The sequence below is a fragment of the Phalaenopsis equestris genome, unplaced genomic scaffold, assembly GCF_001263595.1.
Source record: "Phalaenopsis equestris unplaced genomic scaffold, ASM126359v1 Scaffold000301, whole genome shotgun sequence".
NCBI lineage: Eukaryota > Viridiplantae > Streptophyta > Magnoliopsida > Asparagales > Orchidaceae > Phalaenopsis > Phalaenopsis equestris.
The window spans coordinates 1274245-1287684 of record NW_018164743.1 but is presented as its reverse complement, the minus strand read 5'-3'; the positions used below and the strand labels follow the sequence as shown (position 1 = coordinate 1287684).

Below are 13440 nucleotides of genomic sequence, written 5' to 3'. Positions count from 1 at the left end.
GGACTTTGAGCTTGGTGTAATAAGCTCCAACTGTCATATCGCCTTGCTTGCAATCGTGGATGGCTTCTTCGACATGGAAAATATGAACGTTGTTGGTACAAGAAAAACGTTCCTTCAAGTCGAGCCAGATTTCACGGGCACTCTCGTTATATATTATACTTGCTACAATGTCTTCTGCAGTTGAATTAAACAACCATGCCTTGACAAGGTTGTTGCAGCGCCTCCATTGTTGAAGTTCTGCGGTGTACGTCTCTGGTGGTTCTTGGACGGTGTCGTTGACAAAACCTTCTTTGTTTTTGATGTTGAGAGTCATCGACATGGCACGACTCCAGGAATTGTAGTTTTCTCCATTCAGCGGCTACGTAACAAACACGAGACCGGGTTGATCTGAGTAGTGGAGAAAAAAGGGGTCGTTCGGATTATTGAATTTGTTAGATTCAGGTTTTGCTGAATTTTGAGTTTCGTCTGCCATGTGTTTTGGCTTAGAAAGAAGATAGATGGGGTTTTTGCGTGGAAGAGGAGATGGTAAGACTCAGAATCGTGTTTGCTCTGATACCACGTTAAAACTCAGAATAATGTGGTGGAATACACACATTTTCATTAATATGAATAAGGTTATAAATAACCCTTACAATAATCTTGTAAAAGGAAAAATAATAAAAGGTAAATGATATGAAAGGAAGGGTACAACACTTAATATCTCTAATAATTAATTCGCATTAATTATTAGGAGATATAGGAAATAACGTAAAATAGGGAAATAAATATCTCATTAATTCTAAGGAAATAATTTATTTACAAGAATAAATTATTTCCTATCATAACTCTAATTCTAAGGAAATAATTTATTTACAAGAATAAATTATTTCCTATCATAACTCTAATTCTAAGGAAATAATTTATTTATAAGAATAAATTATTTCCTATCATAACTCCTAACAGACACAACAATAAAATATAAAATCTCCTCCAAAAAGTGCGACAACAATACTAATGGGAGCTATGTTGATATCACAAATATGCGATGAGAGTACAAGGTGGGCGGCATCAACACCAAAGAGGAGCTTTGTTGATCACATAAACAGGCGGGGAGACTCCTAGGTGGGCTCCGTTGATCAGACAAACATGATAGGAGACTCCAATTAGCTCGTCGAGGGAGCTTCATTGATCGCACAAACAAGCAAGTTGACTCTCAGTTGAGCAAAAACAATGCCAAAGGGGAGCTTTTTTTATCCCAAAAATAGGTGGGAAGACTTCGAGGTGGGAAAAAACAATGCCAAAGAATGTAGCTTAGTTGATCACACAAACAGATTGAGAGACTCCAGTTTACCAGCCGGAGGAATTTTATTGATCGTACAAACAACGTGGGAGACTTCACATTTTTTCTTCTTTTTTGGCTTATTTATAGGCTCAAAATGAGCTTCAAAAACTTAAAATTGCTTAAAAATGAAAAGAAATTGCGTGAATCGCGTTGCCGTCCGATCTGGCCCTGAACTGCACAATTTGAAGGCTCTGCAGTGATCCACGGGATCACGACATTGATCACAATCCATGATTCTGCGCTACAGAACATGTGCTTCTCCCATCGTTTGATCCCCCAATCTCGTGCAACTATTGTGTGATCCGACCATTGTCCGATCGCAGTCCTACGAATTGTAGGCTCCCGCTGGTCACCTTCAACAACTTTTGTTGCTAGACCTGGATTGTGTGATGAGAGCTCGATAATTTGCATATGATTCAACCAGCTCTCCTACACGTTATTGTTATTTACATGGGCTAGTTTCTACTTTTACTACCTCTAGATAATAAGAAAATTAGCACGACTAACCACAGGTCTAGACGATGGTCTGAATGCGACTACACTGTTATGTATCAAATAACGTGTAATAATTTTCCTACTGTCTAGAGCAGCATCGCGCTAAATTTGATACCTAATACCTATGTGGCTGCATCCTACATGGTATACATTTTATTTAAAAATATTTGCAATTACTAATTGTAAAAAATGTGCAATTTAATGTGTAATTAAAAAAAAAAAACTTACAATTTTAATAGTTTTAATATCTAATAATATCAATCATATTTTAAAGAGTTGAATGATTTCATTCTTTTTTATTCCCTATAATTATTGAAACTTTATTAAATTGATTTTATAGCATCTAAATTAAATTAAAAATTTATTAGTTTATTTTAAATAAGTGAATATTAATTATGCAATTAAAAAATTTTAATGATGCAATTTAAACTTCTTAAAAATATATCAAACAAATATAATGTTTTAACTTTGTAACCTTTTGTGCGCTGATAGTGCTTTAATGGGGGGGTCGGCATTCTTTATTTTCATTTAATTTGACCGAAATAATTAATAGCGACATATCATATGGGTATACAACAAGGAATTAAATTCTCACATTTATAAAATTTATTTACATAAATGCCAACGATATTTCAAAAATATCAATGAACATCACATGAAGGTGGCGAATTTATTAGGTTGTAAGATCTTCTCTGTCATGAGAAATATTTGCGTACGTCTAACGTACACAGAGCTACGTACGTCGGTAGATTACATGGAAGGTATTGGGGGGTTATATCTCGTTATACCCCATGTAACCTACCTCTAACTAGTAAGTTCAGTGCTTCTGTTTTCATATATTATAAGTTACAGTTGGGTTACATGGGGTATAACTCAGATATAACCCCTCAATACCTTCTCTGTAACCAACCGACGTACGCAGCTCTACGTGCGTTAGACATGCGCAAATATTTCTCCTCAGCCACGTTCAAAAATGAGAATTGATTGTATTTATATTTTTCCAAATTTCACATTTAAATTTTATTAAAATAACTTTTAATAAAATCATACATATCCCACTATTTCACATGGGACCCACGACTAAACTTAGAGGTTGCAATTATAAATGGTCATTTAATTCGTGGCAAACTAATTTAATGGCGCTTATTATTTCTTATCTTAATTTGAAATCTAACTTTAGTCATAAATGATTAATGAATTAAGCAACATACATAAATATATAATTTAGTTAGTGGGCCTCACGTGCCATGTCTTCATTCTGACGTTTACATTGGTTCATATTTGACTTTTTTTTCCGTTTTGACCTCTAAATTTTAAATGAAATTAAATCAATTTTAAATTGTAAAATGTTGCTTAAAACAATTGAAATGATATAAATGTAAAATTTTTAAAAAGGGATTGCATACATACCACATAATTCTTAAAACCTAAAATTTCATATTTACATTTGTAACTCTTTCTAAGGTTTATTTTGAAGTAGCTTCATCGGAAAAGTTACGGACACCGTATGCAGAGATGCATATGGTGTCCAATTCCCACAATTTATCACAATAAAGTTGTATGAACGTGGGCCCTATTTTGAATTTTTTTTTAAAAAAAAATTGTTGTGATGGACGATGGAGATCAGACATCGTATGCATCTCTGCATATGACAGTTTCATCATTCAAAGAAGCTCCTTTAAAAGTCACGTAGGAGGAATGAGAATAGCATATATAATCTAAAATAGCAAAAATTATAATTCTTACAAAAGAACATCAACAGACGTTCGAGGGATGCTGCTTCACCAAACGAGAACTTTTTCACGCGCTGACGTTCACTGCAACACGATAAAGCTTCACCGACTTCTCAAACGAAGCCTTAGTGTTATTCAACTACGTTTATTAAGCAAGCAAGCTAAAATATTATGTTTATGTTTGCATATTAACTAATCAAACATAATGGGAGCTACTACAAACCTAACGTCTGCTTAAAAATCTTTCATCTCGCTGAGTGTTTTACTTTTTCGCAACGTATATTAGGACATAATAGAAATTGCTACAAGCATAAAATTCACTTAAAAATCATACATATTACCCTGCGAAATGCTTCACTGTTTCGCAACATACGTTACGGTTGCAATGTCATATATTTGTTTGGTAAAATCTTACTCAAAAAGCTTCAAAAACACGAATAAATATGGATATAAAACATGCCAAAACACGCAAATGCAAGGAAGAGTTGTATTTAAATACCAATAAAAACAGAGACCCACCGACGTGGGACTAAATACAGATGGAGCATGAAATAATTTTTTTAGTTTGCTTCCCTTAGGGTTTCTGCTCAGCTAATTTTTTATGGGCATTTACATAGATACCAGCCAATTTTTATATATTTACATATTTCGCATCTAAATTTACTTCTTACATTTACAAATTACATATATATATTTGATGCTTGATGTAATTAAGAAGAGATTGAGTGTTTAAGAATTTTAATAGAAGTATTTAAATATTTCTTAAAAAAATTATAAACTTACATTCACTCTATACATGAGCATGTCTTGAGTTAAATTTAAATAGTTTAGATAGCTAATTAATTTTAAAGCTATGTTCAACTATAAAACCTAATGATCATCGCTAACAATTGTTATTGCCTGATTATCATCTTTCAATTATAATTTTTAACATCTGTCGTTTTACAACTCATCCAATCATCATTGTTTGATTTTTGTTATTCAATCCTAATCATGAGCTCCTTTCACCACACATTCAACATTTTATACTATGATGACAAAATATCAGCATAGTTGTACTGCTAAATCCTCGTAGCCCATTACTTTGGTCTTCCTATAAAGCAACAATCACACCAGCACCTCTACACACCACCACCAGACACCACATAGGCACCGACACCTTCACACACCAGCACATTAAGGCACCGACACATCCACACAACACCATCGCCACCTATATTACTAACACAACCTCCACACAAACACCTCCACCCAAACACAACCACAAACTAACCATCACCTCTACAACCACACTCCAACACCTACCCAGACACCACTACCTCCACATGTCAACCATACACCTCCACAAACCAACACCAGACCGACCACCATCGCACTACCTCATAAGAAACACCACACCACCTTCTTCAAACTACATACCAACCACCTCAACGCCACCAAAAACCAACATCAATAGCACACCACACCACTCCACCACCTCCACATCACCTTCTCCCACAACACATTACTACCTCCTCACAAACTACAGCCAAAATAAACACCCTTTTTTTATCCATTTTTCAAATTCGCACACAAACACATAGACAATGGTAGAACGTCATACCATATTTTTCATTTGAGCCAACTACATACAAACACTCGAAACATTGCTATCTACCACTCAAGCGCTCTCTTTCATTTGAGGTAATTACTTACAAGGAACCCATATTTTTCAAATTCTCACTGGTTACTTAAAGGGGACCCGAAATAGTGCTATCTACACACAGGGCACCCAAGAAAAAAGCTACTTCCAATACATATTTTTCATTTGAGGTAGTGACATACATGGTACCAAAACAGTGCTATCTACAAATCAAGCTCCTTGTTTCATCCATTTTTCACCGCAGTGGCATACAGAACGCCCAAAACACCATTCCACAGAACCACACATATCATAGAACTCACAAAATCTACAAAATTCTCACAATAATTAGAGATGAAAATGAGAAAGCTCAGAATCGATTCCACAAAATTCTCACAACCCCTACAAACCACAAATGAGAAAGCCACAAATCACAAAGAAAATGTCATTCCATCGAAAATGAGCACAGGAATTACATATTGTGCACAATAACCAGAGATCATAGGGAAAAGAAAGAGGAGAAAGAAAAGTTGCCACTGAAGAGAGCCGCATGAAATACGCAAGAGAGAAACGAAAGAGACACATCGGCTGCGGAGTAAAAACTTTGTGAGAGCGATCGAGAGAGGCAGCTAGCTCAGAAGAAATGTGAGAGAGGGAGCCACGGGATCGAAAGAACCAGAAGAAACACAAGAGAAGGCCTCAGGGTTGAACCCGCGACCGCATTTTAATATAAATTATTTAGCAATGCCATAGCACCGTTATTTTCAAATGACCGAAATTATGCTTTCAAAACGCACCACGCCAAAAAAAAATGCTCCAAAGGGGCCCTAAATTTTCGTATTTCATAACAAAGCAATATAAGGCTTTTTAATGTTAATTTACTATACTTGATTATGCTGAAGGATGGCCAACATAAATGTTGATCGGTTGTCAGGACAAGACCGACGGCAAGGAAAGTAATGATGGCTAAGATATGTTATGCATGCGAGGATAATTAAAGCAATAACAAACAAATGATGGCTATATGAAATCATGATATTTAACTTTTATCTCATTATACTTTAATGGGCAGTAAAATTGGAACAATATTAATCATAAAAATTAAAGCTAAATGAATGATCTATAAAAAAGTATGAATTATATATAGTTTAATTTCATAATAATTAAATATAATTTCAATATAAAAGGCTAAACTATTAATATATAATTGAAGCTATCCATAAAATTTTACCAATGCATTTGATGATAATGAATTTAATCTATTATTCATGTCTAGCATGGCAACAAATTATAATTTTTTAATCATTAATATACATTTCTGTTACTATCGTCGCTTTCCCAAATAAGATGTAGGCATCTGTTTTATCAGTTGTAAGTCATCTAGTATGAGGATCGAATCCCCCCGACTACTGATGCTATATGGGTGTGGTACGCGAGTGATTAAGCGCATGACTCCAACACGGACCTGACAAGTTGTGAGCCAGGTGTGGTTAGCGATTCCGCCCGCCCGTTCATCATCTTTGAATATATATATATATATATATATATATATATTCTCAAAGCTCCGCACGTGACTCTCGCATGTGGCATAATGGTGAGATGCCGAGGAGCATATTTGTGTAATAAATGCAATAAAATATTAAATAATTTAGCAGCATTATAATTTGGAGGTTCGTTATTTAATATTATTATAGTACTAAAAATTCCTTCATGTAGGGCAATCGCAGCCTTGTCACCTGGGCAACGCATGTGCTCCGCTTATTGCATCAAGAGCAGTTCTTATTATCGGAAATTTACATACAGACCACACCGTTTGCATTTGCACATCAGTACATAAAATTTGATATTTACATTTATAAATTTTTATATTTATGTGAAAAAAATTTGAGTGAATTATATATGTAAACATGAAATATATTAAAAAAAAATTGCTTAATTTATGTGCAATATCTTAACTTTGAGGCAACTAATTTAAAAATGTTTTTGTTAAGTTAGGATCCGTTTGGGGGCAGGTTATAAGTGAGGGTGAAAATACCGTCGTATTGTTTGATTCGCGCGTTTCACCAGCTTATCCGAAATTATGTTTGAATTTTTACACTAAACGCAGGTTGCGGATCGACCCCCGCGGTCGGCTGTGGCCACGTTTCAGAATCAGTCCCAAACAGACCCTTCGTCTAGAAAGAAGAAATTCAATTCAAAGCTCTGTAAATTTTCTAAACTAATGCAAATTCAAAACTCTGAATTTTTTTAATAAAATGCTTAGGTTAGGGTTATATTTCTAAACATGGAAAATTTTTGTTTTTTTTATGCGGTCATATATAGTCAATATTCAAACTTGATGAACGCTGACCATAGTCCTCAAGCTCATTAAGAATGGCCAACCTATGCCTACCTTCCGGCCGGCTTCTATCTTCACAAATTAATTTAGTAAAAATAATTTTTCTAAATGTTTAAAGTTTATTTAGAGTATTTTAAAATAATTTAATTTATTGAAAAATAAAAAAAATGATTATATTATTTATCAAAAGTTAAAAATAATTTAAAAAATAACAAAAACAATTTCAACTAGACTAATTTTTTTTGAAAATGCTCAGAATTTAAAAAAGAAAATCATATCCGTAGTATCAACCAACGCAGATTTTGTTGAAATTATTTTAAAACTATTTCTAAATAATCCACACAAATATACGTGTGCGTAAATTAATGTAATAAAAAAATAAATGGAAAATTTATATAAATATCATCTAAGTCTTATCTATTTGGAAAAAAATTTGCATAACTAAGACGTACGCAGCACTGCGTACTTCAGTAACCTACAAATATGTTACAGAGAAGGTATTGAGAGTTATATCAGCTTTATACCTCATATAACCTCCCTGTAACCTATAAATATATGAAAACAGAAGCGTATAATTTACTAAAAGATACATGTATGTTACAGGGAATATAACGAGGTTATAACGTCCCAAGAGCCTGCTTGTAACCTACTGACGTACGCAGCTTTGCGTACGTATTACGTACGCAAATTTTTTTCTATCTATTTTCATATCTAACATATGAAATTTGTATTTATATTTATATTACTTTGGGGTCACAAAATTATAAAAGAAAAAAATTATTTATCTTTTTAAAATATTAATTGTAATATTTTTTTTATGTAATATCACAAATTTATGTATTAATATCTAAATACATTCGGATTATGTGGTATGTAAATGCAATTGCCCAAAAGATATATATAAACAGAACGTCCCCACTTCATGTGGTCTGCTTTGAGTCTTCCTCTTTTACTGTCATGTTTTTGAGCTTTCTCTGCTTTTGTTTACTGCTCCTTCCCCAAGATTGCATCTTTCGCGCTCCTTTCGTCCTTCTGTAATAGAAAACTCCCGCCTAACTAAACTCCGCCGTCATCATGGCTCCACCGCAACAATAACTCATTTCTTCTTCTTCTTCCTCCAATCCAATAAAAACTCAAATTTTATTATATATGGTCGCAGTTAAGCCCATGATTTCACCGGCTGCGATCAACTTCCATCATTTTTTTATGAACTTCTGCCTCTAAACGAGAGGTTTTCTTCTGCTCCATAAATTTATATGAGGAAGTTCGGTTCTGTTTCCATGAGTTTCCTGTTGTTGTTCTGTTGCTAAAGATTTATTTGAAAAAAGTTTTTCGTTTTGTCTTGTTCAGGTTGAAGAAGATTTCGAAGATTGTTTTCTGTTTATAGAATTCAGGAAAACAGGATGGTTTTTGAGAAGGGATTCTCAGAAGAGGAAAAGAAGAGGAAGGAAAGATGTATTCTTGTCGGATTTCGAATTGATGGCGATGGAAGAAAATTGCTTAGCTGGGCTCTTACGAGCATCGCCAAAGAAGGCGATTTTGTAATGGCTGTTAATGTTTCTCGGAATGATACAGGTTTTTGAAAACCCACAATTTGAGAAAGCTTAATTACTAGTTAAAGTTCTTGGATTTCTGTTTATTTTTTGTTTCTGTATGATTTCTTCTTTCAGAAGTAAGCAAAACCCCAACTCTTACTTTGTTCAGAATCTTAAATGAGTTCATGACAGAGCATGAGGATCTCTGTAATAAGAAGAAGGTGAGTAATCTGCTCATCAATGACTGCTGGATTCAATCATGTGCAGATCAAGTCTTATTTTGCTCAGCAATTTTTGTTTGAATGAAATAAAAAATTCATCTTTTCATTCAGAAGCCGCTTTTTAACGGCCAGATTTCTCTAATCTGTTCATGGATATATATCAGGTAATTCTTGCAGGCCGCATCGCTCGTGGAAATTCCATTAAGAGAATTTTGGTAAAAGAAGCAGAGCTCTGTGCAGCGAAGGCAGTTGTTCTAGGAGCAAACAAGAACTTCTCTTTTGGGTATTTGTTAAGAAAATTAGATTTAGATTTATATTTTATTTTCTTAACACATTTATTATAGTTATATTTGGCTAATTAAAAAGCTTTTTTTTTTTTTACTCTTACAGGTGCTCAACTTCTCTAGCTCAGTATTGTGCGAAGAAACTCCCTTCAACTGTTTCTGTAATTGCAGTTCATAAGGAGCAAGTAGTCTTTGAAAGAGCAGCAACTAAACTGAAACCAATCTCAGGTATCATATTCTGAATTCAAAATCTCAAATTTCTTTCTACAAGTTTACAAAATTTTAATCTTGCTGAGCTCCAATAGGAGGAGAAGAGAAGCGGAATCTTAGAAGTTTCTTGCATCCAAATCTTGGCATGGATGCTAAACCCATGGCTCCAACTTCTGCTCGAATATCATGCGATCAAAAAAAGAAAACAGTGAATAAAACCACAAAAGAAACGAAGGATTACTGTCTTATTTCTTATGATAAGATGAGAAAAACCAATAGAAATTCAGTTTCAGCAACTTCAAGACAGTTGCCTGAACCCAAGGATTACTGCCTTATTTCTTATGAAAAGTTAAGCAACCGTAATTCAGTTTCAGTACTGCAAAGAAAGTTGCCTGAACGGAAACCCGGTTGGCCGCTGCTGTGCAAATCAATGGCAGCAAAAACTGAAACTTTGCAAGGCAGTGAAGGAAGAAAAATGTCTGTAGTCCAATGGGTGATGAACTTGCCAGACAGATCTATGCCTTTTACAAAATCAGAGATTAATCTAATCAAGGAGTTGGAGAGAATTCTGAAACTAAATTCTTCTGCCTGCAAGTTTTTTAAGTATGAGGAGCTACAGAATTCTACTAATTTCTTCTCACAAGGTCCCTATTTCTGCTCCCTGAATGTCTCTTTTGCCTATCAAATATGTTTAATATATACTTATGTGCCGCAAGCCTTGGCCTGTTAGTGGCGGGGTCATTGTAAGTTCTCTTAAGTCAAGGGTTCGATCCCACTGTGGCGCAGGGGCTCTAGAGTTTTAGGCACATAGCGTAAGCTCTCATCATGGGGCCAAAAAGCGCATGGGAAATCGATATTTGGGCCTCTGCCAAATATCGATTTCCTTTAAAAAAGAAAAAAAAAAATGTTTAATATCTACTTACGTTTTGCTTCATGAACAGAAAATTTGATTGGGAAAGGAGGAAACAGCCAAGTTTATATTGGTTGTCTTCCAAATGGTCATCAAGTGGCAATCAAAGTATCAAAGTTCTCTGAAAAATCATCAAGAGATTTTCTTCTTGAGGTAGATATCATCACCAGGCTTCAGCATAAGCGCATCATGTCTTTAGTTGGTATTTGTGTTGAAGATAAAAATCCTATCTCTATCTACTCTTTATGCTCTAGAGGAAGCCTGGAAGACAACCTCCATGGTGAGATTCTGCAACAAAATTGTATCAGAAATTTTGCTCAGTGAATGGTTTCTTTAGTCTTAAGTCTCAATTAAACTCCAAAGTTAGAAATTGTTATCGTTTCAAGCTTAATTTAAAATTTCTGAAATTAATTGTTCAAAGTTTGAAATAATTTCAGGTAAAAGATCCAAGGCTTCACTAGATTGGGAGATGAGGTTTCAGGTGGCAGTTGGAGTTGCAGAAGCTTTGGACTATCTACATAATGGCTGCTCAAGACCTGTGATTCATAGAGATGTGAAGTCTTCTAACATTCTTCTTTCTGATAAATGTAAACCAAAGGTAAAATTTTAACTTGTATCATAATTCCCTGTTTGTGATATAAATATGAATTGATAAGTTTTTAGATTTGTAATTTACCATAATTTAAATTGATTTATTTGACATATGTGGCTTTTTTGTATGACAGTTATCTGATTTTGGTTTAGCCATATGGGGGCCCACCACATCACCATGCCTAACTCATGGTGATGTTGTTGGAACTTTTGGGTAAGTTGGATTATCCAATTTGAAGTAAATCTCTTCAAATTATTATCATTATTTTTCTTTTCATAAATTCTTAAAATATTTATGAAATTAACTTGATTTTGCAGATATATAGCTCCTGAGTACTTTATGTATGGAAAAGTCAGCATCAAGGTTGATGTTTATGCCTTTGGTGTAGTTTTACTTGAACTCCTCACTGGTAGAAAGCCAATCAATGATGAGAGTCCAAAAGGGCTGGAGAGCTTGGTCATGTGGGTGAGTTAATAGACTCTTCTCCTCTCTCTTTTTTCTTAATCAAAACCAAAACTATTTATTAGATTTGTGGTTCTTTTATGATCAAATTAATTATGAAGTTATATGAACTGTTTTATTCTACTTAGGCTATACCAATATTAGAGAGGGGAGATGTTGTGGAGTTATTGGATCCTATTCTTGATGGCAAGTATGAGGAGGATCAGATGAAAAGGATGGTTTGTGCTGCGTCGCTTTGTATTAGAAGGGCAGCTCGTCGCCGACCTCAGATGAATCAGGTATTGATTTGTGGAAAGTTATGAATAGATTTGTTCAATTTTATTGTGGCACGTGAGAGTATTGAGTTTGATTGCATGTCAACTAGTTGAAATATGTAAGATGTGTAAATATAAAGTATTTATGTGTAAGTTTAACATTTTAGCTTAAAGTAAAATATATTCATTGTAACATGAGACTTATTTTATAGAGTAATTTGGATTATTATGTTTCAATGTTAATATTATCACACACACACACTTATCACATTTTGGTGTCATAAACCTATTTAAGAAAAGTTTTATTTCACGTGGTATTTGAGATGTGATATTAAAGATTCAGGTGTTACTTAAAGTAAATATGAAAGTTTACGTGTTAATGATATAAAATGCCACCTAAAATTTAGTAGGAATCATGGTATTTATTATTACAATAAAACCTAATTATTAAGGGTATTCTTCTTTATGATAGTTTCATTATCTTTCATGCTTTACTAGTTAATTAATCAACTAAAGTGTAGCCTTTTATGATTTTTAACACATTTATCCACACTCCCTAACATGATTTGCTTATACTAACATTTTCACACTATTAAAAATTCATTTCTAGAGTTTCAAGCTTATCGTCATAGCGGATTACTAGAATTACAAAGAATATGGTCAACACAATCTTTTATCCGCATTGCCAAAAACCTATTTTGATAATTTGTGAGCGAGATTAATTTCTAAATCAAAATAATGGCAACCAAACCATTGCTCGAGAGAATGCCCTCCCTCTTTATATTCACATGTTTATAATGTTTATGTAGGTATTGGAGATTCTTCGTGGAGAACAAGAGATTGAGCCATGGATGAGCTCGAATGTCAATAATAATCTCAACGAGCAAGATGGCCAAGAAGAAGAAGCTTATCCAAGTTTAAGCATTGGGCCACACATAGACCTTGCTTTGCTTGATGTGGATGATGATGCTTCAATTATTAGCTTTGAACAAAACCACCTAAACTCATTGGATAAGTATTTGCAAGATAGATGGAGTGGCTCTTCAAGCTTTGATTAGCTTCTTTTTTTATATATTTTGTATGATTTGATTTTTTTTTTTTTTTGGAAATATTTTAATGTTTTTTCTTACTTGAATTTGTACAGTGAATAATGGTAGTTCTTTGAGCTGGATGGGCCAAGAACAACCATAGTTGGATGAGATGTTGAGAATAAAACAAGCTTGAATGAAAGTAATTGTAATTTTTTTGGCTTTGTTTTGGACTGTTTTTTGAACTTTTTTAGGTTTAAGAAAAAACCTAGGTGTTGTGGGGTCACTATCTAACTATTTAAAAAATACTTTTAAATTTTTATTATAATTTAATAATTTGTGTTATATATATTATTTATTATTATTATTTTTTTGTATAATACAAATAAATTTAAACTTAATTTTTAAAAATAAAAAAATTTAAACTATTATATAT

General features: G+C 33.7%; 1 protein-coding gene across 2 annotated transcripts; it reads left to right on the top strand.

The window, feature by feature from the left end:
• The first annotated feature begins 8417 nt into the window (after positions 1-8417).
• Positions 8418-13228, top strand: LOC110025548 (proline-rich receptor-like protein kinase PERK3). Of its 2 annotated transcripts, none has more exons than XM_020726097.1 (12): positions 8418-8739; positions 8859-9083; positions 9179-9264; positions 9429-9547; positions 9655-9776; positions 9854-10402; positions 10700-10948; positions 11106-11266; positions 11394-11473; positions 11578-11725; positions 11851-12000; positions 12786-13228. In XM_020726097.1, the coding sequence occupies exons 2-12, from the start codon at positions 8912-8914 to the stop codon at positions 13032-13034; spliced, it is 2085 nt and encodes a 694-aa protein (XP_020581756.1). In that variant the 5' UTR covers positions 8418-8739; positions 8859-8911; the 3' UTR covers positions 13035-13228. The 2 variants fall into 2 exon arrangements, with proteins under 2 accessions (XP_020581756.1, XP_020581757.1); XM_020726098.1 differs by having other exon boundaries at positions 8418-8772.
• The last annotated feature ends 212 nt before the right edge of the window (positions 13229-13440 follow it).

Coding starts and splice junctions, on each gene's coding strand:
- LOC110025548 (XM_020726097.1), top strand. CDS start 8,912: ATGGTTTTTGAGAAGGGATTCTCAGAAGAGGAAAAGAAGAGGAAGGAA. Junction 9,084..9,178: donor TGTTTCTCGGAATGATACAG/GTTTTTGAAAAC, acceptor TTCTTCTTTCAG/AAGTAAGCAAAACCCCAACT. Junction 11,726..11,850: donor TGGAGAGCTTGGTCATGTGG/GTGAGTTAATAG, acceptor TATTCTACTTAG/GCTATACCAATATTAGAGAG.